This window comes from Cryptomeria japonica, chromosome 8 (assembly GCF_030272615.1).
Source record: "Cryptomeria japonica chromosome 8, Sugi_1.0, whole genome shotgun sequence".
NCBI lineage: Eukaryota > Viridiplantae > Streptophyta > Pinopsida > Cupressales > Cupressaceae > Cryptomeria > Cryptomeria japonica.
The window spans coordinates 262,513,749-262,541,463 of NC_081412.1; the positions used below are offsets into that span (position 1 = coordinate 262,513,749).

A 27,715-nucleotide genomic window follows, 5' to 3' on the forward strand; every position below is an offset into this window, starting at 1 on the left:
GTCACAGCATAGCTTAAGATGGATACCATGGTACAGCCTCCATAGGTCTCGTCTCGCTGTCCTGGTAACCTCTCCCGAACCTCCGGTTCCAACTAAGTCTCATGCGGACCCTACCAGCCTTTCGTGAAGACAAGGTGGTCAGTTTGTCATTCCAAGCCTTCTCGCAACATTATGAGCCCCGTACTAGCACTCACCTATGCACGAGGTACAATTATCTTTATTAATGTTATGAAACTACCCACCTAATCAATTCATTAGATTACCAATTATTATATGACTTTCGCTGGGTCATAATGCCTACCACTTTGGGCGCAACCCCCAAGCGAAAGACACCATCTCAAAGGACACTAAACAGACATGGTCACTCCCCGAGGACCCTATGGCGAAGCAGGCAGCCATAACACCACTATCAGAAACACGTGGTCAAACAAGGACATATTGACTCTTGGCTAACCATAAGGCAAAGACACTACATGGTTAAGACAACGAACCCAACATATATCTCTTGGTCAAAGGTACCAAATACGCCACCACGGGACAACTGAACCACAGACCATAATAACACATAATACACTTGCAACATCATTGATTGACAAATTAGATAAAACACTCTTTCTAGCAATCAAATTATTCAATTTCCAAATCAATATTCCATCAGGAATGAAATCCACACTAAACATCCAACCGAATAAAAACATGAATTCCAAACAAGCATTTCAATTCATTTCTGGAATATAACCAAATTAACCAATTTGAATTCTTAATTCATGCCTTGATTCTCATTGATAAATTTATTAACCACATAATAAATATTACATGAAAATCACCTTTATTTTATTCAACACAAAATCCATTCTAAAAATATATATTTCATTTATTAAAAATTAACTTATAGCATTGACCGGTTTGAACTGGTAAAGTACCTGGTAATGCGGGGGTTAAACCAACCCACAACAGTGCCACTATTGGGGGCCGCAGGTACTACCTGTCGGTAGTACTACTGCCAACCGGTAGCAAGCACTACCTGTCGGTAGAACTGTTGTCGCCCGGTAGCGCTGCTGCCGACCAATAGCAGGCACTACCGTCCGGTGGCAGTGACTACCGTACGGTAGCGTTGCTACCGTCAGTAGCAGTAGCTACCGACCAGTAGTACTGCTACCGTGCGGACAGCAAGAACTACCGTCCCGCGTGGTGGGACTAGCCCGCCACGCGGTAGGGAAGGGTAAGGAAATAAAAGAATAAAATACATGCCTCCCAAGGCATAAAAACCCAAACACCCAATCCTTTAAGCATGAAAACGATTCTTTTCCGGAACATTTCACGGCACACTTACAAAATGCCAAATCCAATTTTCTTACATGGATATTTACCAGCAAGGTAAAAGATGAAATTTAGTCCCACAAGAACCCCAAATCTATGCAACATGAAACTAGAAAGCACACAGCAAGCCAAATCTAGTTCATTCCTTCCAAATAGAAGAGGTAAACAAGAAATTGATTTTCAAGATCAAACACACAGCAGAAAGAGAAATGAACCATTTCCTTCCTAAAAGAAAACATGTGATATAGATTTCACAAAACCAACAATAATAAACACTATTTCTTCCATTCAAATCATTCCACAAACATCTACAGGAAGATTGCATAAATTTCCACACACAGGAAACAAACTGAAAATTTCAAATAACAAATTCAAAACAAGAAGAGAACCTCCAACCTTGAAGCAACAGCAAGCAAAGAGATGAAGAATTTCTTGTCTTACAAACCAGGTCGAATTTCCAGTTCCTCCAAGAAATTTTCCAGAATTTCTCTCCCAAATTCCCCTCTTCCTTCTTTCCGTGAATCATTCCCTCCCAGAATAGCATGAAAATTCTCTTTTAACCTAAACTTTATAGGTTAAAAAGTTATTCCAACCAATCAGATTTAAATATTTAAAAGTAAAAACAATCAGATTCACTCCTTTTTCCAAAAATAATTATTTTCCAACAATTAAAATGAAAAAGCAAAAGTCCATTGGAAAAGCAAAAAGGAAAGCTTTTATAAATTTCTATATCCAAAAATACTTTTTTCCAACATAAGCATTTTTCATTTAAATGGCTAGGCAATTATTTATTTCGTTCCACAAAACACATTATGCAACTTTACACAATAAATTAAGCCATTTAACCATTTAATCTAGCAATCATTAATTTAAATAAATCAATAATCACAGAGCATAATAATTAAATAATTACGCCAACATAAGATAGCATCATCCATTTAAATAAACGGGAACATGCAAAACCAAGAATGATCAAATGACGACTCTCAAATGACAAAACCAAGGCACCATGACATGCATATCAGCCAGACGGGGAAATACAACCGACTGACAACACTCACACGAGTGTAACTGTGGTTCAAGCTAGGGTACAACAACTATCTCCTCCGCTCCCATCGGATATATAAGGCATGCTCAGACCTATGAAACCAGGTGGAGTCAATACCCCATACCTACCCGGTACTAGTACCTGCAATGTCTTGCACCAAAGAACCACACGTGCATATAGATCAATATATATACAGACATGGCATACACACTGATGAAGGAGAATCATGACATTCCCTATCTCACCAGAGTGAGTGAAGGAAAATCATCCCCTCGCATCCCAATACACTTGCAAACATGTGACATATAAATAACGCATCGCAATATAAGGGAAAAGTGTCAGTCCATGATAATGATCCATACATAACATTAATCGTAAGCACTAAGATACTGCATAAAAACATACATCATAAATCTAGATAAAGCATGAAATAACATCGCATGACATCCAAATCAATATACAATAATGTTCCACTGAACAGTCACTGAAGTAACTCAAAACATACAAAAGAGGCTAATCGGGGAGGGGTACTACAAGCAGGCTCTGCCTTCTCTATAATTTGTCATTAACCCTCTTTTGGAGCTCAATGATATGGCTCATCTTTCACACCCTATAGTTGAGCCACCTCACTCCTCTTTTAAGAAGGGTATGTTTGACTCTCAACTTCACTAGATCGTTGACACTCATCTCACGGGAACTAGTGGATGGGAGCGTTGAGGCAGTTCACCCATGGCACTTTTTGTAGGCGAGACACCTAGCACTGCTTTAGTCATTGTCCCTTTGCAAGATCGATCTCCTCCCCCTTATGATCAAAATTGGGAGGAGGGTGAAGATTTGTTAGAGATGATTGACTAAAGTAGTGCCTCTTCGTGTCTTTAGATTACTATTTTCTTGTTTGTTTGTCTTCCCTCGCACTTGCTTGTATATGTTTGTTCTCTCCCCTAGAGAACTTGAGATACCCTCATAGGTACCTAGATATAGGGGACAAAATTTGTCATATATTTTTATTTGTGTCATCAATCTTCTCTTTGTCATACTTCGATTTTCGACATTTGGGGACAATACAAAGCATTGAGGGCATTTAGGCCTTCTTCCATGTTCATCCGAATCAATTTTTTTATTTGTCTTCATGTGCTCCACGGTCCAAAAAATTCAAGAGTATGATAACGGTTCATATACAATTATATATACAGATGCTACTGATATTAATTTTAATGACCCCAAATACTAAGATCCCCATGTCTCTTTGTTTTTTGTATATGTTGTGCATTCTTTGTGTTATCTGTTGCAAGGTAGCATTCCATGGATACATCTCACTATGTTTTCATGACACATCTCTTCTCCTTAGAATGACTCGTGCTCCTTTGCATAGCACATATCACTCTAATAGGAGGCTATCATATCATATTATAGCTTTCTTATCGCATATTTCTTTTATATCTTTTTGAAATATGTCTGCATCTAGTTGTCTTACTCATTGTCTAGCATGGGGGCAACCCGCTAGACTTTTTCTTTATGCACATCTATGTCACTTTTTTGTGGTTATCCTACAAAACAGTTTGTAGCAGTCATAGGCCGATTAGATTGTCGTATGCTCCCTAACATAACACAATGATACCCATACATATTGGCACCGGCTTATGTCTATATCATTTTTTATGTCTGATTTTCATCTTTCACCTAATGTGTTTGTCTACAGCTAACATGTTTATGTATTGGCACCGTCTTATGTCTATATCATTTTTTATGTCTAATTTTCATCTTTCACCTAATGTGTTTGTCTACAGCTAACATGTTTGTGGTGGTACCGTTTAATAGATTTTATGTAGGATCAACTCAAGTCTCTTCCTTGGGGGCAACTCTGCACAAATAGAAAAATATACTTCCCCTTTGTATCCTAGGTATAATATTCTTAAATTTTTCTCTCTACTTTAGGTCACATTCTCTCTTGAACATTTATCCTCGCTAAAGAGGGGGCAAACTATAATGTCGCAAATTGCATCCTATGCAAATTCACATCACACATGCCTTCCCTTTAGTTACAATTAAATAAATTATGCTTCTTAACCTTAATTCTAATCTAAAGCATACCTTCCACCCCACATGCTCAATTTCTTAACCAGTTGGTCCAATTTTTGCCTAGACATGTGCGCACCACACAAACATTCATTTGATAGTGGCCCACAAAAATTTGTGATTATGCTAGCCATTGGGATATCACATTTGTCACGTTTTGAGAATGTAATGCCTCTACCAACCCACACCAACATTGGGGGTCATTTGTTATTGCTTAAACCCTTCCTTTAACCTCGATTTTCATCTTTCAAATTTTATTCTTACTTGCCATCAGTCTAGAGCATTTTCTCTTGCATTGTCTTGCTCACAACACCCTATACACTTTGTTATTATGTCATTATTCCTACTACAATAACATCTTTCAAGCTTTATTGTTATCATTCGAAAAGGTCGCTTTCATCTTAAGTATTCTTGCTACTTCATTGCACCAACGGGCTACTTTGCTTCTGCTCTTGGGAATGGTAACTCTTTAAGATTTTCTATTGAGCATATGGTCCTTACTTTGTTAGCATATTGTTCTCTCTATTGTTTTATGTCTATTTCTATTATCTTGTCTAAGCATTAGAACATTGTGGAAGTCATTTTGTGTTTTTTTTTGTCACAATTCCAAATTTTTGTCTTCACGAGATGCCAACACATCACGCATTTGTCCTAAACAATGACCTTGTCAAATTGTTTTCTAAGGTCTAAAGAGTTTAGATAATTTATGTGCTTCATTAAAACACACAGTGCTTCATTAAAACACACATTTGGTATATTAGTAAATAAACTTGAAGGTCGTAGTTACTTGAAGGCTTACTTGAGTGGAGGGTTGAAATTTGAATCCTCAAATGGTTTGATTATCCTTTGTGTTGTTTCACTTTTCATAGTCTACAACAATGAACGTTGTTATTTTTATTTTATTTTATTGTGCTTTCATAGTTAATGAAAAATGTAGATTGCTTCTCTTGTCATTTGCGTTTGAATGTGTATTTAGGTTATGTTTATGGCGACTAACTCGAGTGGGGTGCACCTAGAATGGCCATGGCAACAAACTTTAAGGGGGAGATTCACACATTATTTTTTTTTACTAGGTGACATATATGGGAGTTTCATCGACGTCTACTTTTATTATTACTATAAATTTTCTCTCCTTTTGTATGTAGGCATTTGGGAGATTTGAAAGGTGTTGATCATGTTTACTATTTAGGTTTGAACCAAATTATCAAAATTAGATTATCTGTGTGAATATAAGATTTTGCATGTGGGTTGATTTTTCTTGTAGTAGCTAGTGAACATTTGATAATACATAGTTTGTAGAGTAGGCAATGGGTGTGCGTGGGTGTATACCCCCTTTTGTTTCAAAACCAAAATTTAATCTAATTCAAATGCATGTATATGAGTTTATAGAGTAGGCAATATGTGTATGTGTATGTGTATGTGTACACACACACACACACACACACACACACACAAAATATATATATATAGTCGTAAATTGTAACCTTGTACAATTTACACCACTTTGTGTGCCCTTGCCTTAGTATGTTTCCTCTTAGTTCTCATCCAAGCCTATTTATGGCCTTTGTACTGCAAAACTAATGTCATTTGTCTACATGGTGATATGAACCCCTATCTCACGATGAATGCTCCCCATAATTAGCTTGTTCACCCTGTTTTAGGTGGATAAGGGCATTTGGAGTGCCCTTGTCCCTTGGCACGTCCTTGTCCCTCGTAGCCTAGCCCAAATTTGAACATGTCAATGCATGCTTCCTGCCAGATGGTTCCCGATCACAATGCCTCAATATGACCATGGGAGGTAGGCCTAATTTATGAAATACCTTGAAAACCCTATATAAGAGAATTCTTTCAATTAATTTTCATATCACAAGCAACTATCATACCCACATTTGAATGTGTATTTAGGTTATGTTTATGGCGACTAACTCGAGTGGGGTGCACCTGGAATGGCCATGGCAACAAACTTTAAGGGGGAGATTCACACAATAATTTTTTTTTACTAGGTGACATATATGGGAGTTTCATCGACATCTACTTTTATTATTATTATTACTATAAATTTTCTCTCCTTTTGTATGTAGGCATTTGGGAGATTTGAAAGGTGTTGATCATGTTTACTATTTAGGTTTGAACCAAATTATCAAAATTAGATTATCTGTGTGAATATAAGCCTTTGCATGTGGGTTGATTTTTCTTGTAGTAGCTAGTGAACATTTGATAATACATAGTGTGTGTGTGGGTGTGCGTGTGTGTGTGTGTGCGTGTGTTTACCCCCTTTTGTTTCAAAACCAAAATTTAATCTAATTCAAATGCATGTATATGAGTTTATAGAGTAGGCAATATGTGTATGTGTATGTGTATGTGTATGTGTATGTGTATGTGTATGTGTATGTGTATGGTGTATGTGTATGTGTACACACACACACACACACACAAAATATATATATAGTGTTCTAAATTGTAACCTTGTACAGTTTACACCACTTTTTGTGCCCTCGCCTTAGTATGTTTCCTCTTAGTTCTTATCCAAGCCTATTTATGGCCTTTGTACTGCAAAACTAATGTCATTTGTCTACATGGTGATCTGAACCCCTATCTCACATTGAGTGCTCCCCATCCTTAGCTTGTTCACCCTGTTTTGGGTGGACAAGGGCATTTGGAGTGCCCTTGTCCTACCTAGCGCGTCCTTGTGCCTCGTAACCTAGCCCAAATTTGAACATGTCAATGGCTGCTTCCTGCTAGATGGTTCCCGATCACGATGCCTCAATATGACCATTGGAGGTCGGCCTAGTTTATGAAATACCTTGAAAACCCTATATAAGAGCATTCTTTCAATTAATTTTCATATCACAAGCAGCTATCATACCCACATCAAGGTGACATTTCATCCCACAATATTCTCCAAGCATTTTGGAGCAGCAAATTACAACAATCTTTGCGCAAGCATGTGTTCATGTCATGTCATGTTATTGCATCAACACTTGTGATCATATTCAAAGAGCATTGTATCATCAGCCTTCAATCACTTCAACAAGCTTGAGGTATAACATTTAGTATTTTACTTTAGCGCTTTCAATTCAATTCAAAGGTTAATTCAAAACCTAAGGTTTGACCTAGGCAAACCCCTATCCACAACACCATTTTTCTCCTTTGTGTGTGCAGGAGGTAGGATCTAACGACAATTGCATATTCGAGATGAGCAGACAGAGACATATCCAACTTTTGCAGAGGCAAAAAGTGGAGGACAAGGTCATCCCAAGCACCTATGTCCGACAATTTTATATTGAAACTTCAAGAAAACGCTCAGGACTGCATCTTGATTCTAAAAAGATACATGTTACATGGATCTGACACGCTAAGGACAAAGTCGCCCCAAGCACCCTTGTCCAACACTTTTAGGACCAAATTTCAGACACGGGTTCCTCTCAGATCCCTAATTTCAAATCTGTACTTGTGTCTACATATCAAATCTAAAACTATGTGTGCATGTTGATTCTTGTCAATTTCTCAACTTTAGCCCTAGATCTTGTATTCAATTTAAATCGTTCCATAGCTTATTTTCAACTCAAACAAAGAGAAAAACATAAGTCAATCAACATCCAAACATTTGGGATTGGATCTATTGACTTCATCCCTCTTTAATGTAATGAAAGTTGGAAGTAAGCTCATTCCTTGTTTACATAGCTAAACTAGTGAATACCTATTTCCCTACATTACACACACACACATTACCAAGTTGAAGGATTGGCTTCTAATCTTATGGTAGAGATGGTTTTACATGACATATACATATACATATATTACTTGCTAGGTTAAAGGACTAGCTTCTAATCTAATGGTAGAGATGGTTTTACATGACATATGCAAGGCTTTTTTTTAACTTTTTTTCTAAGAATAAAGTGACGAGAGTGAAAGGTCTCAACCTATATATTTGTTTGTTTTTTCTATTCATTTTCCTTTCTTGATTCAAACCAACGACATATTGGGGTAGGAGATTATACATAGTAGAAAATATCTATATGTATCCAATGTAATTCATGAGTGAATTTGAAATAATTTAGATAGAAGGGATTAATAAAGATATGGAACCCTACCAATTGCATGTATGTGTGCGTGTGTGTGTTTGTTTGTTTTACTATATCCTTTACTCTTACTTTCAGATTTATCAATTACAAAGCATAGTGTAATAGATGCATGGTAAAACAAAATTAGTTAAATATATTTCCTTATATCATTAGATTCTTATAAACATTCAAAATACATTTTATTTTCAATTATATGGCTGCCTTAATGCCACAAATCTATAACTTGTTATTTTAGCCTAACATAGGTGAGTTTAAAATGGATCACTACTTTACACACCTGCCCAAATGAACTCCTAAACATGGGTTAAACTTGTTTTAACCTTACTCAATTGTTTAAGGGATGTATTTCCTTAAATGCAAATAAAATTAGAAATACTAGGAAGTCGACTCATGCTTGAGTTTTATGTTTTATTCATTCTTTTGACATGATTGAGATAATATTAACAATTGATGTAACCAAACAATTCTATTAGGATTAGATGAGCTATAAGTATTTTAAATGTATAACTAGAGACTCATGTCATCATTTGAAGAAAGGATTGCTTGTGCTCTTCTACTCCATATATATAGTTACCAAGTGATCCTCAAACTTCCTTTAATTTTGACAATAAATCCTTTTAAATCAATGTCATAACCTCCTCCAACAAAATGGATTAAATACTATGATGCATGAGCATTCGTGGTGGATAGGATATTCAAATTTGAATTTGGAATATTCTTCCTCGAATTTTGGAATATTCCTTTTGGGTGTGGGAAATGGGAGATTCAAATTTGAAAGACTTGCTATTTAATACATTTCAAATTTAAGCACCTAAGCACACTTGGCAAAACATGCCTCTTTTGTGTTCAGGAAAGTCCTGAAAGTTTCTATTTTGTCTACAATGGAGGAGGTGGTCATTTACAGTTGAGGGAGAGCAATTTAGGAAATTGTCTAAATTCATTTGTAGTCTCCTTGTCTTGGGGTGAGAGTTTGGGAATTGGAACCACCCATGATCTTGGAAACTTTGGTAGTTAAAAGGCAAGTTTCAACATTTATTTTGGAGATCCTCATTTTCAGATTTTCGAGAAGTTTGAGTGGAAGAAGAAATTGCAGGTTTGAAGATGATAAAGAAGAAGAAGAAACTGATTTCTATCTTAATGATCACTCATAATAAATAGCTTACAACAGGACTTGCATTCAAAGTATTCAACTTGTGGCACTCGGCTAACTTCATAAGCTTAATGATGAGACCAAGTCTGCAATTATGAAGTTGTATAATGTACTTCAAGATGAAATTGTCTTTCCCTGTCAACAAAAGCTTTTATTTATGCATGTATTAATTTATTTGATAACTTTGAAGAGAGAAACAACATAATGAGATGCTATTAACAAAATCATGCAGGTATTAATTTATTCAAATTATTTGAGCAACTCTGAAGAGAGGCAAAATAATGAGATGTTATTAATAAAGGAACTGCATTAACTAGCTTAATATGTACTGGAAGAATAAAGAAATTACAATTTGCAAAAGTATACTGTGGAACAAATTCAATTATTCAGGATAACAAAAATCATTAAGGGAACGAACGTGGGAATATTCACCTCTGATAATTATATGGGAAAGGAAATCCCTGTTAAGAGCAGCTAGCCTTGGTAGATGATTCTCTGCAGTAGTTCCAAATGCTGTTGGATGCATATTATTATCTATTATTCCTGATACCAATATTTCAGGTTCTGGTTTACTGCTTTACCATCTTCCAAGCTTCACAATAAACCTCTCCTTTTGATTTGAAGCAACTCGTAGCCTTGATGGATAAGGCTGTCAATAGTCAATTAGTTATATTGTGGCTTGTGAAACTTCTAGCACAGCATGCAGGTCAACTGGATCTCCTCTCAAAATCACCCAGTTCTTTCCTTGGTCAGGCCTTTGCGATCTCATCTCAATATGTTAAGTTGCCTTCAAATGAATTTTCTAAATGAAGCACTAGAGGGATGCATGTGCGATATCAGATAAGTCTAGATTCTCGAGATGCTAACTTGGCCACTGCATGAACTTTTTATATTCAGCTCCAACATGTCGACTTCATCAAAATCTACTTCAAATCTGATGTAATTGATGCCATTTCCAACCTTGTCATACTCATGCTCTAGGTTTGCAACCTGATACGATTGGATCTGACAAAATAAACATGTATAAACTATAGTAATTAGTAACTATATAAGGAAACTGAAAACAAAAAAGGAATTTCCTTCAAAAACTCTGCAAAAAAATGAATGATAAAACAGCATATGTATTTTCATGTGATATAATGATACATTCTACTGTAATAAAATAGAACACAAGTTTCCAGAATGGCTTTAGTAAGGTTTTTTAAGTATGGCTTTATTTCATCTAGTAGATTGATTTTGTGTTGAAAAGAAGAGAACCTGCTTTCAGTTAAAATTAGAAGCAAGATAAAAAAGCATAAGAGAAGAGGAGAAAATAATGGCGAATGATCTAATGAATCGTGAAGCATGATGATAAATGCTAAGAGAGAACTTGGGCAAAAATAACCTCTTGCTCACTGTAGGCCCACCACTAAAGAAACCTCAAGAATATATTTTGATACTATCATGGTCCTAGATGAAACTGTTTTAATGAAGTTGTGTATAAAAGTAGTTTCAGATTCTCCTAGATTCGATTCTCCAGGTGATTTGTTTCTGAGGGCTGAAGGTGTACTCTCTTCCCACAGGATAACATTAAGATTGACAAACACAGTCGGGATAATAGTATTCAATGTTGGTGCCATGGCCGCTATACCTACAATAATCTGCATAATCATTGTAGTTGGCAGAATGGCCTTGCACACCATTGCAAAGTGAGAAAGTAGCCCATACTTCTCCAGAAAAATAAATAAAGAGAGAAGGGCATCAATAAGGAGGATTCACATTGTATTCACCAAATATGTATGATTAGAGACAACAAACAAGCCTTACAATAGGGTTAGGTTAAGGGACCTACTAACTAATGAGGGATAGATGGAACCAGAAAGGCAATATACGGGAATTATACACGATTCATTGTGTGTAATTGTTGACTGGCCCCAAAACCATGCCAAGTCAGAACAGAAAAGCTAAGTTCTTGATAACCCAAACAATGCTTGGTCAAACCTAAGAAAACCCAGGTTTTGGAGTTAGGTTTAGGGTTTATTTATTTTAACTAGACTGTTGATTTTATGCTAGACCTAACACTGACCATAAACTAATGTTTTTAGTTTATAATTACAGTTAGAGTTTTACTTTTTATCCTTAATGTTTAGTAATAAGTAATTTAAAAGAAAATTACCTAATGCTACAGCTATTAATATAAATCTAACCCTAAGTCTTTAATTATTATTTTTAGTTTAGAGTGAGTTAGACTTAAAATTTACTAATTTTTACTAAATAAAGCCTGCTAGGTTGTTATTTTTTTATTTTTAACTGAACCTAAAAGTTTCTATGCATACTTTTTATTGACCCTAACAAGTATGCATGTGTTTTTTATTTCAGCTCATAATTCTCCTGCCATGGGCCTATTGCACACCCATTCCCAATTCCAATCAGCTGAAATGCAACTGTTGTGGGAATGAATGCGGTGGGGGAATCAATTGTTTCAAATGGTATCGTACAAAGTTGTTAGGGCATGATGTGAAAGCTTGCAAATGTCTTGCTGATGCAAACCACCAAATGTTAATGTCTCTTGAGGCCTTTGCAGAAAGCAAAGTGAAAAGGCAAAAACTACCATTGGTTTATCAACACAATTATCTAGTGACATCGCTGTTGGTGAAAAACCTTCAGATCAAGAGTCCAAGGAACTTCTAGGTCACGATTCTTCTTCTACTACTACTACTATGCCTATCACTTTAAAGAGGTGTAATATTGGAGGGAGGAATGTGATTAATTTTCTTGCACCTCATACCCAACTTGGATATTGAAGAGCGCACGGTTATACTGAGAGGGGGTGAATCAGTATAACAACAAATTTCACCAACTTAAACTTTTTCAACTTTAATTACATGTATGTAACTTATTTTCTAAACATACTCATTGCTTATCAACATTCATATGTGATTTAACTAATATGAACACGGGTAGAACACAAGATATACACATGGAAACCCTTACGAGAGAAAACCATGGTAAATCAATGCTTTTATATATTTCTTCTTTTACAATATTTGTAGGCATCAACCCCTAACACTGTTTGTGAGCACCAACCCACTGGAAGCACCAACTCCCAAATCTGATTTTGTGAGCACCTACCCACTGGAAGCACCAACTCCCCAATCCAGAATTAGTGAGCACCAACCCACTTCATATAAATCTGAATTCCCATCTTGACAATGTTGCTATCTCAACTGATGATGAACAGTTTAATCTTTTGCATATATTCCTTCGTCACAAGCATATATTCTTCTTCATAAAACTGTTATATTATCTTCCACAAATCTGTTATGATCTCTTCATAAATCTGCCATAATTCTTCTTCAAAATCTGCATTAAAATCTTTCTTTTTAACTGCTGCAAAATCTTCCTTAAATCTGCCATTTCAATGTTGTCCCATACACAAGATACACTCTATATCTTTTGCACAAATTCTGACCATGAAAGTATTTACAAATCTGCAGTAAACTTCATTACAGACTTCTTATATAAATCCTTCATGAATCTGCAATTCTCATCGATCTCTTTGGTGTATATGATGGTAATCTTCAATGCTTACACACAGCTTTCTTTTTCTCCTTACACCCAACAATACTTGTGTCTGATTATATTTTCAGAATAACATACCATACACTACACGTTTGAGAATTCTTTATTTTCTAAGTTATAATCTTAGAATTATTCTCTCATACTTCTGAATTTTCTTCAGCATATACGTATCATACTTCCCTCTGTCTAAATATATTTTCCAGAATTATATCCTTATATCTTCTTTTCAACGAACCTTGGTGTATAAGCTTTTATATTTTATACACATATACCACGAACACAGTATTACCCTCTTTTTCAGATTATTTCCTCAGCATCTTACATCACACACAACTCACCTTACACACTTAACATATTCTTCATACAGATATAGCAATATTCCTCCTTATAACATTATAAATATTCTTCTGTTTTCACTAGTCACTTATTTTTCCAGCATATATATTTTCTCGCACACTTTCACAAGAGGTGTGAACTCTTTTCAAAGAGTGATCCTTATTCAAAATGAATTAAACTTTATTTAATATCCTCTAAAACAAATCACACCTCTTCATACGTATTGTTGCCTTAACCAAATGGGTTGACCTTTTAGAAGCTTGTTTATATTATTTAAATCGTTGCTTCTTATAATGGCTATTAAAATAACCAATACCATTTCATTAAGCGCTGCCTCAATAGGATTTGATAATGCTTTAAATTTTAAATTCAAATCACCGCTTTGTCTTTGCCTTTGAATAAGACAAAATAGATTTTGTCTTTTAGGAAAATACTTTTGCCTTTATTCACAAGATAAAAAGAGATCGTAGCTTTCTATTTTTACTTAACCGCACCTTTTACAATTTCACTTATTTCCAATTTCGTCTCATGTGCAATTTGTCTTATTCTTTCTTTGTCCTATTCATTTTTTTTTGCCTTGTGTTGTATTAAGTCAACAGACTCCTTGGCCATGTCAGCCTATCACTTGATGAGTCGGTTGTGTAAGACATATACACAACTTGATTATTATCGGATTTCTTCTAAACACGATTTTTATTATAGACATATACTAGCAATTGCACCTTGGTGTGCAAAGGATACACCAAAGATGTGTGGAAAGTCAGTTATGAAAAAATTTAGTTTATTTTTTTGCATACATTTGTGTAGTACTTGAGTTCAATTGGTAGGTTGTTTAGAAAATGATGTTGTTTGTGCAATAAAGGTCTCAATGGAGAAGTGATGACTTCAAAACAACTATGCATCCTCTTACAAGTATCCAAACATGACTAAAAAACCTATGAATGGGGAAGGTAATTTCCATCCATTACCGATAGGCTCATGTTATGTTTACAATAGGGAGAGAGGGAGATATGGGGATAGAAAGAGGGATAGATAGAAGAGGAAGAGCAAAAGAGAGAGAGAGAGATTGGGGGGGGGATAATGATAGAAATATGGAGAGAGAAAAAGAGAGGGAGAAAACAAAAGGGAGAGATGGAAAGATCAAAACCAAAGGTGATTCAATGATCATTAAGGAAAAACACTTTGAAAATTTTGATTCCCTCAGTCAAGTTAGCATAAAAATTAACCATACAGAGAATGCTTTATTAAGTTACTCAATCGTTAACAAAAAAGTAAACATGATAATCACATTACCAATAAATAAATTTTCACCAAAATGTTAGTTCGAGAAATGGTCTTTTCTTTACTGCTATAGGCAATACTCAATATGGATGCTTTATTAACACAACGATATCTTATTATTAATATTTAAATTCATGTGATGTTTGTCTTTGGTCGAATTCCTTACAAAATATATTTGTGAAACAACACTAATCTGTTTCTTTTGAACTGTATTTATAGAGAATGGGATGAAGAAAGTCTAGTGCACACGCATAGCAAGGCATAAAAAAGACTAGCCACAAGGATTAAGATTTTTAGTAGGTACTTTATACAGTTTTATAGAATACATTTATATAGTTTTGTGAAGGAAGATAGAGGTAGACATGATGATAGATCAAGAGAGGAATAAGGAGATAAATAGATAGAGATGTAGAGATATACACATAGAGATAGAGAGATAGATAGGGAATAGGGAATAGGGAGAGAGTGAGGTAAGGAGAGAGGAGGAGAGGTAGGGAGAGAGAGAGAGAAATGGAAAGAAAGGGGAAGAGATAGGTAGAGAAGGGTGGAGAAGAGGTGGGAGAGAGTGAGATATAAAGGTAGAGAGGGATAGATATATACAAACGGTGATATATAGAGATACAAAGGGATAGGGAAAGAGAGAGAGAGAGAGAGAGAGAGAGAGAGAGAGAGAGAGAGAGAGATAGGAAGAGAGAGAAAAAGGGATGAGGAGAACGAGATAAAGAGAGTAGAGAGAGTGGTATGGATAGATAGTAGCATAAGGAGATAAAGAGGGATAGGGAATGGTTTAGGTTTCATATTATTACATGATAAAAATTGATGTATGCCTTTGTCATTAAACATCTTTTACAAATAGAATTATTATTTGATGAGTAGACAAATATGGTAGGGTAACATTATTTGCTTATAGTGCATGTTTGTAAATCAGAAAGTGCATCTATTTTATGTCGAAATTTGTTGGATGTTGTCATGAACATAATTTTATATTTTGATGATATCAAATGTGATTGCCCCTATATTATATCAATGTGATCCTCTAGTTTCACTTGTAGTATGTAATTGTAAATGCAAAAGAAGGTCGTTTGAGGCTCATTTAAGATCCAAGAATAACTTAGGAATGATTGGAGAAGTAGGCAATGCTAAATGGAAAATTAGAACTTTTTAGTAAAGTTTGAAAAAAATACCTCTAACCCCTTGGGGCTATAGCACACTTGGAAGAAAGAATTAGAAGAGAAATAAATTTAATGATCTTCCAATCCTTTGCTGATGTAAGTAGGAATAGTTGTAAATCCATTTTTTATGTTCTATCAATAAGAACACCATGAGAATTTGATTAACATTCCATTTTAATGTGTATAACATAGCAATGATTTGAATTGCTTGTTGCATTGATAAAAATTAAATAAACTATAAGACATTTAAAATAAAAGAAAAAATTACTTGTATCATCATAATGTGGTATAATAACAATTTGAAATTTCTTTCTTGACTAATTAATACTATCAAGTTAAAAATTGAAAAATAAAATAAGTATAGAATAATATAAAAAAACAAAAGTTTTACTTTAAAACTTTATAAATAAAACATAAATCTTACTATTTGTGACTAATAAATAAAAAGCGATTTTATATTATAATTTAAAACTAAAATTAAAATGTAAAAAATCTGATTTTTTTATACACTGTATTAACATTTTGAAATGTCTTTTGTATAGCAAAAATTTTACTTCGAAACTTGCTAAATAAAAAAATAAAATTTACTATTTATAAAAAAAATTGTATATTACAATGTAAAACTAAAATCAAAATTTATCTTCTAGTTTTTGGATGTAGGTCAAAAATATATATTTCCATTTATTGTCGCGTTCCTAAACTGTTCAATGCCTGCCATTTGTGGCGCTGCATGTTTCTCAGGTTTGATCGATCTACACATAGATGAAAAACTCGGCGAGCAATTCAAAAACTCGCGAGTAATCGCGATCCATAATCCCGCGCGAGTTAATCGCGGAAATACTCGGGGCGATTTTTTTATATACTCGCCGCGATTTTTTTGGCAAATAATCGCCGTTAATGGCCAAAACCCGCCCGAAACGCGGCACAAAATGCGAGAAAAACACGACTTAAGTCGCAGGCAAAAAAAAAAACCGAAGTCTTTATTCCATTTCGCGGCTCGCACGACTCCGGAAGGCAAAAAACGCCACGCGATTTGCATAGGGTTTGCATTTGCACGCACGACCAGGTATCTTTTTGTATTGTTTCATTTCGAATACACAGTCAAAATGACTGTATTGTTTGCATTTGCACGCACGACCAGGTATCTTTTTGTATTGTTTTATTTCGAATACACAGTCATTTTGACTGTGTAATACACAGTCATTTGAAATGACTGTGTATTACACAGTCAAAATGACTGCATTGTTTGCATTTGCACGCACGACCAGGTATCTTTTTGTATTGTTTTATTTCGAATACACAGTCATTTTGACTGTGTAATACACAGTCATTTGAAATGACTGTGTATTACACAATCAAAATGACTGTATTGTTTGCATTTGCACGCACAACCAGGTATCTTTTTGTATTGTTTTATTTCGAATGACTAAGACTGTGTAATACACAGTCATTTGAAAATGACTGTGTATTACACAGTCTTAGAATCATTAGTAATTAGTAATTACAATTTACAGTCATTTCAAATGACTGTGTATTACACAGTCATCAGTCATTTGAAATGACTGTGTAATACACAGTCATTTGAAAATGACTGTGTATTACACAGTCACAGTCATTTCAAATGACTGTGTAATACACAGTCATTTCAAATTTTCAAATGACTGTGTATTACACAGTCATCATTACACAATCACAGTCATTTCAATTTTCAAATGACTGTGTAATACACAGTCATTTCAAATTTTCAAATGACTGTGTATTACACAGTCATCATTACACAGTCACAGTCATTTCAAATGACTGTGTATTACACAGTCACAGTCATTTCAATTTTCAAATGACTGTGTAATACACAGTCATTTCAAATTTTCAAATGACTGTGTATTACACAGTCATCATTACACAGTCACAGTCATTTCAAATGACTGTGTATTACACAGTCATCATTACACAGTCACAGTCATTTCAAATGACTGTGTAATACACATTCATTTTCAAATGACTGTGTATTATACAGTCATCAGTCATTTGAAATGACTGTGTAATACACAGTCATTTCCAAATGACTGTGTATTACACAGTCATTTTCAAATGACTGTGTAATACACAGTCATTACAGTCATTTCAAAATTTCAAATGACTGATGACTGTGTAATACACAGTCATTTTCAAATGACTGATGACTGTGTAATACACGGTCATTTGAAATTTTGAAATGACTGTGTAATACATAGTCATTTTCAAATGACTGATGACTGTGTAATACATTAATCATTAATGTACATTGTAATTAATGACTGTGTATTACACAGTCAATTGTGAAATACTCATAGTCATTTGAAATGACTGTCAACTGTGTAATGTCAATGTGTATTAAAGTATTTCATTTAAATTTAAATTTGAAGTTAAAAACTTAAAAAAATACACAACCAATTAAAAATTTTAATTTTAGAGAGTCATCTATTTTGACTGTAAATAAAATACAGTTATACAGTCATTGTAATTTTTGGATGTTTGTGATTTTTTTTGGTAACAATGTTATTTATCTCTAAATGTTGCCTCTCTTTTGCTAGGTTCTTTTCCACATCTTTTTGAAAGAAAATGGATTCAGCTTCTACAGTTAAAGTTGGTGGCAAAAAGAGAGACCCTTGTTGGAAACATGGGAGACCAGGTCCAAAACGAGGAGATGTTTTTTGCAACCATTGCAAAAAAATTGTAAAAGGTGGCATTAATAGGTTCAAATATCACCTTGCAAAAATTCAATGCCGAGATACCACAAGCTGTACGGAATGTACTGAAGAGGTTACGAGAGATGCAATAGCAACGCTTGAAGCATATGATCAAAGGAAGGCAACAAAAAAGAGAACAGCAGAGGCAATGGCAGCCCCAAGGGCAGATTTGAGTTCCATGGGGTCACATACAGATGTGGGGACATCTGGTTCTTCCCTTGGGCCACGGATACGAGCAAAGGGAACTTTGGACAGCAACATGGAAAACTTCTTTATTCCACGTAACACTCCTGGTGCACAACCTGGATTGCTTGGCACTGCATGGAATAAAGAGGCTCACCAACAAGCCAAGGTGGCGTGTGCTAGATTTTTTATCTACAACGATGTTCCGTTCAATGCTATTTCTAGTCCATCTTGGGACCAATTGGTCACCGCGTTGACTGTGGCAGGTAAGGGGTTCAAATCCCCAAGCCGTTACGAGGTAAGTGGACCGTTATTGCAGGATGAGGTCCAAAACACTCATGCATTAGTGGAAGAGCAAAGGACTATTTGGGAAAAGAATGGCTGCACCATTCTTTCTGATGGATGGACAGATGGTAGGAACAGGACACTCATCAACTTTCTAGTTGCTTCAGGAGGACAGTTAGTATTTTTAAAATCAATTGATGCCTCCAATGAAGTGAAGAATGCGGAGACCTTGTGCAACATGTTGGATGAAGTGGTGATGGATGTGGGAGTGCAGAATGTCATCCAAGTTGTGACTGATAATGCAGCTGCATATGTGGCAGCCGGCAAACTTCTAATGGCTAGACATCCGACATTATTTTGGAGCCCTTGTGCTGCCCATTGTCTTGACTTGCTCCTTGAGGACATAGGGAAACTAAGTTGGGTAAAGAAAGTGGTTGAAGATGGAAGGAATATCACCAAATACATCTACAATCACACATGGGTCCTGAATCTTATGAGAGAACACACTGAAGGTAAGGATCTTGTGCGGTCGGGGGTCACATGCTTTGCTACCAATTTCCTCACCTTGCAGAGCATACTTGCTACATTGCCCAACCTGAAGCGGATGTTCGTGAGTGAAAGATGGTTGGGGAGTCCTTATGCTACAAAGCCTGAAGCAGAGAAGGTTGTGATTGCCATTTTTGATACTAATTTTGCCAAGATGGTGGAGGAGATCATCAATGTAAGTTTTGAAACTTTAATTGATGATTTATTATTTAATTTTCTAATATTTCAATCTGCTGATTTTGTTAGATTTTTTATATCTAGGTGTCGGAACCGTTGGTGAGGGTGCTACGAATGGTGGATGGGGATCATAACTCCATGGGGTATCTATATGAGGCCATGGATAAGGCCAAAGAGGCGATTCAACACTTGTATGGGTCAAACAAGACCAAGTATGAACCCATATGGCGCATAATTGATCGGAGGTGGAACCATCAACTCCACCAACATATTCATGCTGCTGCCTACTTCTTGAATCCCAAGTTTTTTTACTCTCCGAGTTTCAAAGCAGATGCAGAGGTTAGAATTGGCCTTGACACATGCATTCGGAGATTAGTTGATGATGAGATCCTTCGAGACCTGATACTTGATGAGTTGCAAAGTTATAAGAAGGCCTTAGGGGAATTGTTTTCTTCACCTGATTGCAAACGTAGGAGAGCCACCTTACGACCAGGTAAAAAAAAACATATGTTTAATTTTTACCATTTATTTCTCTCTTTAAGATTATTGAAATCTTTACAAGTTATAAATCACATTTTGTATCCTTGCAGATTTGTGGTGGGAAGATTATGGTGCCACAACGCCTAATCTTCAAAAGCTTGCCATCCGCATATTATCACAGCCTTGTAGTGCTTCTGGTTGTGAGCGCAACTGGAGTGTTTTTGAGAACATCCACACAAAAAAGCGCAATAGGTTGACTCAACAACGCTTGAATGATCTTGTCTATGTGCGGTACAACATTCGATTACATGAGAAGAAGGTGCTAGGGCAAGATTCACATGAAGCACTTGACTTGGATGACATTGATCCATATGCAGCAGAATGGGTTGCTTCTCCTGATGATGTTGATAATGATTTGGATCCATTCCTTACTAATGAGCAGCTGAGTGAGTTGGAGAGGGCAGGAGAGGAATGGGATGCGGAAGTGGCAGCACGTGAGGAGGAGCAGGAGGTTGATCATGCAGAAGAGGCACCTGTTAGTGTTGAGGATGTTGCCACTACTTCAGCACCACCCACCCAGCGGCCACAATCTATTTTGAGCTTTAGTCGTAGACGCAATTTATGATTTCTTATTTTCATAATTTCATTGATACCAAACTTTGAACTTGATATGTAATCAGAATTTCAGAGGTTCTTGTTTTGTGGTCTATGACTCTATAACTCTATGAGACTGTCACTATGATACGTTGATATGTATTGAACTCTTATACATATGTTGCACTTGGTTTTTGGTTTATGCTATGATACTTGCATTTGTTGCTATGTATTACCAAAAAAATTTGATTTATATATCATGGAAATCATATATGTTATACAAATTTGGTGTAAATGTGTGTTTTTGAATTATATATAAAAAAAAAATGTATTTTCAAATGTTCGATAAAGTTGCCGAGTTTTGCCGAGTTTTTTGCCGAGTTTTGGCGAGTCCCGAGTTTTCAAAATTTTTTGGCCTTGCCGAGTTATTGCAAAATCCGAGTTTTTCATCTATGGATCTACACTTGGAACCATGTTGCACAATGCTTTGAGTGATATATGCAATATGGGCTCGGGTAAGGACTAGATGCTATATGTGGCCATTTCATGAGCAATAACGAGTTGTAGTTGAGACATGGATTCAGTGTTGTTTACCAAATTTCTGTGGCAATTGCATCAGCTTGTCAAAGTTACAAACCTAGACAATGAACACCTTCTGTAAAGGATTTATCAAAGAATCAACAGGTTTGGAAGTGGCACTATGTTTTTAACTTTTTCTCTCTTTTTTTTCTTCAAGAAATACAAATTATCTATGGCTATAGATCTTGCCCAATATTATCAGCATTTTTGGGATGTCTACAATTTGTTTTCAGAGTTGGCTTAATCTGTGCTTATGTTTTGCTACCAGCTATTAATGTGATATTATCTTATCTTAATTTTGCTTCAGTTAGCTGGTTAGCCGATTGCAAAAAAGAAGCTTAAATTTATGAAAAGCTACCAAAAAAAGAGATTGCAGAAAAGAAGCTTAAATTTCAGAATTTTATTGCTACTTCAAAATTTACAGTTAATGGACAAATGCATGTGGTAAACTGCCCAGATATGTGGACTGTTGTTATGATGATGTCGAACAGTTCCGTGACATTGCCAAATGTAGCAAAACCAACATTTTTGTGGGATTCAAAACCACATGTAGGAGTAGCGGTAGAAGAGTATGAAAACTATGTTAATGGCGCACAGTAGGAGATATCTGGAATGATTGCTTCATACATTTTGGGTATTCCATCTATAAATAAAACCTCTGGCATTAAGGTAAGTGGTTGCTGGAATACCACAATTTAACTTTGTAGATTTGACAATATTTTAGAAACTACAGATGAATTTATGTTGGTGTTAGATAACAGAGATGCATCAACAAAGGAAAAGTATGTAGGAGCTGGTTACAGCTTATTTATTAAATGCAATCCGTCAAAAGAAATTCAACAAATTATTTAATGATAGAAAAATGAATGGCCGAGATTGATGTAATTGTCTTGTATTACTTTTAAGCGATTTTCAATTATTTTAAACAAATAGATTTGCATTTATTTTCAAACATACATCCTCCGTACTTATGTGGCGGTGCAGTTATGCTGAGAAGTGAAAAATGGCCAGGAAAAATATTTAGAAACCATGCCAAAGCAATTTTTTATGGTACAATCCATTCTACCGTGACAGTAATATTAATAGCAGTTGTCAAATAGTACCGTGTGCAGGCAAGTTGGACGTAATGATTATCTAGCTGCCCATTACAGAACCGGTGAAAACGCTTCTCCATTGTTATCTATGCACACAACCGCCGTTAATAGTGGACGGACCACATGAATTAATGCCGTGAAGAATGGACCGCGGGAGTATAGTCACATGTTTGATTCTCATTGCAAAGAGTCCCATCCATCAACCTCGGCAAATGAAAAACAACGAAGATGTAACGGCTACGATGCTTTTGATCGTCTTGCATCCCATTTCCAACCATTTCCACCGTCGATGCCTAAACTTTAGCTCGTCCATTTCATAGAAAGAGACGCCTTTGGCGTAAAAACAAAAATCGCATTCTCCTTTACAAAATTATTTTTCTGTTTCGTACATGTTCAATGTAAGTTTGAATCAAATCATATCTTCTGTTTCCGCAAACTATTGGGCATTCTGTATCCATTGTTTGAATACTCCTTCTGTAGTTATCGATCATACATATAAGTTAATACACCAGTATGCATCATTGCTGTGTGACTCCCTTTTTGATATGATGTCGTTGATACAGATTGAGACTGTATAATAATCAAGCCATACACAGAAATACATAGTCACTGATAAGTCACTGATACACAGTTTCTGAGAACATTGTGGCTTTATCACTGCACACAGTATAGATTCATTAAATAGCTGATTGCTGCTGATAATAATCAATTGTTTCTGCTGCATATTCATATCCTGAGAGGATGGCTTTATAGTATGACACATACTATAAAGTATAAACCAATATGTAATGTACAACATACTTAATTTGATATGTGTAAGTCATACTCAATTTGATCATCATCAACCGGCATAATAATTCAGACTTGTATAAGTCAACAATCATCTAAGCATCATCCAATATGTTCATCATCCTCCAAATTCCTTTGACATCAATGACAATATTTCCATCGGATATAGGATGGAGAGAACATGTTCCTGCAAAACCAAAACAAGCAATAGTAATTTTTTATGTATTACTCCAACAACACATTCAATGTTGCTCAATATCCTTATCAGCAGTTCATGATTGATATTGGTGATATTGTAGATTCTGGTTTCAAGGCCCTATCGTATGATAGCCTCAAAGTTGATGTGCCAAAAGAGGTAATGCATGATATTATCAAGGTAGTTGTTGAGCATCACAAGCAATGGGAGATTATAGGGGGTACGGATATGTTAAGTAGGTGGACTATTAGAAGAAACCATACATTAATCAAATTCCTTATTAAATTAGAGTGGCACAGTCTTCCTCAAATTGACAGATGCTTCTAATAGAGTGAAATCAACCCACTTAATATTTTATATGATTAATGAGGTTGTGATGAAGGTTGGGTCACAATATGTGTGCAGTTTATCATTGACAATACAACAAATTGTGTGGCAATAGGCAAACTTTTGATGGAGAAGTACCTGTTGTCATTTTATAACACCCTTGGTCCATCAGTGAGAACCGATCAGAGATATGTTCCATGGACCAGCACTGCCCCAGTTTGATCAAAAAAGAAACAATGGAATCATGAAGTGTGAAGTGTTGTCTTGTCAGAAGGAAGTTCCTAAGCCTTCCCTTCCTTGACCCCGGAACCCCCAAGTTCCCAAGTTCCTAAGTCTTCCCTTCCTTGACCCTCAACCCCGGAACTCCGGAACCCCCAGGTTCCAAAGTCCTCAACCTCGGAACTCCGGAACCCTCAGGTTCCCAAGTTCCTAAGTCTTCTCTTCCTCAACCTCGGATCTCCGGAACCCCCAAGTTCCTAGGTCCTCAACTCCAAAACCCCCAGGTTCCCAAGTTCTTAAGTCCTCAACCCCAGAACTCCGAAATCCCGGAATCCTAAAATCCCAAGCCTAAGTCTTCCCAACTTCGGTAACCTGTGTTTTTTAAGTCTTCCCAACTTCCTTCCAGCTTGCAACACTTCCAGATGGCGTGATCAACAATCAAGGCTCTTAATGCTCCAACAACTCTTGCGACTTGTACACCTTTTGTGGAGCTACAAGGGCGCATTTAATGATTTTTGCAGAATTTCCATCAAGAGAGGTACATGGCCATGCTTATTTGTGGTTACTTATGTCATGCCTACATGCTCTGACTTTGGAATGTCAGTCAATCCACCTTCTAGAAGTACCTTTCTTGGGATTGCATTTTCAAGGTATGGCCAGGTTGCTTGCATGTACACAATGTTAGGTGCATGCACTTCCCTGCATTCCCTGAATGATATTTCCCTGCACACACAAGGGTCAAGGCTTCTCTCCCTTGACCAATGGTCTCTCCTATGCGACCAGTTTTCTATATAAGGTTGTCATGCCTCAATGTAAAGGGTTCTCTCCTTACTGGCTTGAACTATTCTATGCTCTTTCACTTCTCTTAAAGACTTGTATTTATCTTGCATTTCTACAACTGTAAGTTTGGCCATTGGCCTTATAATGAATTGAAATCATAATTCTTGCCATACTTCAACTTATGTATGTTGTGTATGTGTTCTTACCTTCATTGTAAGTGTATGTTTGTGACTTTCCTTAACATATATGTTGTGTTAACCTGTTCTGGGTGTGAATTGTGGGAAACCTTCTCCCCTCTTGACATTCAGCAAGTTCTAAACTCCATATGTGCGTTGAGGTCATTCATGCAGCAAAAGTTTGTGCATCTCCTGCGTATTTTCAATTGATTCTTTGTGCCATTTTGGGTGGGGAGAGAAACAATCTCTTATCTTGATGCATCACCTCCTTTCATTTTAAGCATTTCTCTCTTCCCTTTTCCTCTGTAAGTTATTAGGATAGGTTTAGAAATAAGATTTGGAGTGTTGAGTTGGTTCAACACCTGCACTTGGATTGAGAAGGAAGTCGGCCTTCTCCAAAGATTCAACCCACTTGCGCAAGGTCCCACACTTCAGGGTTGTTTCCATGTTTCACAAGGTTGCTGAGTTGATAGCTCAGCAAGGGTGCAAGCTTTTGTGATAACAGTACCCTACATTATTTCGAAGCCCATGCATGGCACATTGCCTTGATTTAACACTTGAAGATGTTGGTGAACTTCAATGGCTTATATCAACAATATAGAGAGGGAGATCCATCACAAAACTTATATATAACCACACCAAGGTATTGAGAATGATCAAATCCTTCATCAAAGAAAAGAAGCTCATAAGACTAGACATAACAAGGTTTGCCACTAATTTCCTAGCATTGTAGAATTTATGAACCAAAAAGATAACCTGAAATGTATATTTTGATTAGATAAACTTGGGAGAGGCCCGAACCCTTTACATATCAGCCATAGAGGCAAGAGGACTGGTCCACCAAAAATTATACAAAAGATAACAAAAGCTTACAAAGCAGCAGCAAAAAACCAAAAATAGCAAAAAGCGAGCAAGACCGGCCAACAACTAGTAGAACCAGCTACGGTCACCTAGCAACTTCAGGCCTTTGATAGCCTACCATTCCTTGTTTAGAAAATCCATCTTGTCTACAAGGATGGAAGGAGGGACAGTCTCGCTAGCCGCTTTATCTTTACCCTTCTTCTTAGAGCTAGTGAAATATCCCTTGCTGTTGATAGACTGAATATGCAAGGAATATTGTCAAACAATTAGCTGACAACCTGTTGTTCTAAGTCACAGACTGTATAACTTGCGTGTTATGCTGAAAACATGCTTATATGACACAAGGAATATCATCGAACAGTTATTCTTCAATCCCAAACCATGCTGTTGTATAACCTTATTTGTTTTGGTGGTGTTTGCTATTAGAATATTTAATTATATTTTAGTCACCTATATTTAGTTCCTTGTTTAATGGTCATTTAGCTTTTTAGTTAATTAGCTTTTAAGCTTTATTTAGCATTTAGCTTTTTCTTTTTAGTTAATTAGCTTTTAAGCTTTATTTAGCGTTTAGCTTTTTGGTACTTCACTTTAAACGACTTGTTCTTAATTTAGAATGTTGTCTTGTAATCTCTATATATACGCTTGTATATTGTTGAATACATTATTCGATTATTGAATCATTCATTCAATTTATTTTTCATCTAGGTTACCGGGTTAGCCCCTAGGCCCCCCTGGTACGGGTCCTAGTTCGACCGGGTCCGTGGTTCGGGTCCGGTTCGAGTTGGGTTTGACCAGGGTTCGAAAAACCTAGAGGTGGTTCGACCCTGGTCGAACCCAGTCGAACCCGAGCGGCTAGGCAGCCCGTAAAGTCAAAAAATATGGCAAATTTTTTTTTTTTTTGAATTCCGCCTTCTAAAAAGTGAAAGTTCTAACCTAAAAGTGACTTCTAAAACATTTTATTCACTCATTTCACCTCATTTGTGTTGCAAACAAAAGTTTTATGAGAACAGGTTGAAGAAAGGGTGAACAAAATTTGGCTTTCAAGATCAAAGAGGAGTTGAAGACTGATTTTTGAAGCTTCAACAAGTGTTGCAGCATCATTTCCATACATTTTCAAGCTTCCACTGGCTGCAAGAGGTAGGTTTTTAAACATTTTTTTCCAACTATTTTTGTTTCACAAATTGTCAAACATGAAACATGAATTTTTTTTCATTATTTAGTTTTTGTTTTTGAATATGTTTATATTATTTCTTGCCATAGGAACTAGAATGACATCTACATCTTCCTCCATTGGCAATGTACAAATAATTGCAAAACAAAGAAATGATCCAAATTCTCCCTTATGGAAATATGTGGACATTATAAAACAACTTCCGAGAGGTGGGGGATTCTGTTGAAGATGCCATGGATGTGATATTGAACGTAATAGTTCATATTATCAGGTGGTAGGCCATTTGTGTGGAATAAAAGGAAGACGTATCAAAAAATGCCCTAGAAAAAATGGTAAACCTATACCAGATGAGACAGTGATGAAATATATTAGGGAGCATGAGGCGGCAGAAGAGAGGGAAGCCCGTAGATTGAACCAAACCGCATCAAAGAAAACAAAGGGAATGCAAGGCCCTTCTAATCCCAGTATTGTAGTAGAAGACCACCCCTTCTTTGCCACAA

General features: G+C 36.1%; 1 protein-coding gene across 3 annotated transcripts in view; it reads right to left on the bottom strand.

Annotated features, from left to right (window-relative positions):
- Positions 1–2,160: 2,160 nt before the first annotated feature.
- Positions 2,161–27,715, bottom strand: part of LOC131066502 (uncharacterized) — a 107,525-nt gene continuing 81,970 nt past the window's right edge. Inside the window, exons 6-7 of one of the 3 annotated variants that reach the window (XR_009111677.2) lie at positions 10,112–10,684; positions 2,161–2,509 (exon numbers count right to left, since the gene is read on the bottom strand). Coding sequence is in view for 1 of the 3 variants with exons in the window: in XM_058001272.2 (XP_057857255.2) it covers positions 10,526–10,684 (159 nt within the window). In the remaining 2 variants the exon portion in view is untranslated. Of the gene's footprint in view, positions 2,510–9,943; positions 10,685–16,041; positions 16,162–27,715 lie in introns of those variants that run through there. The other 2 variants (XR_009111678.2, XM_058001272.2) reach the window with 2 other exon arrangements.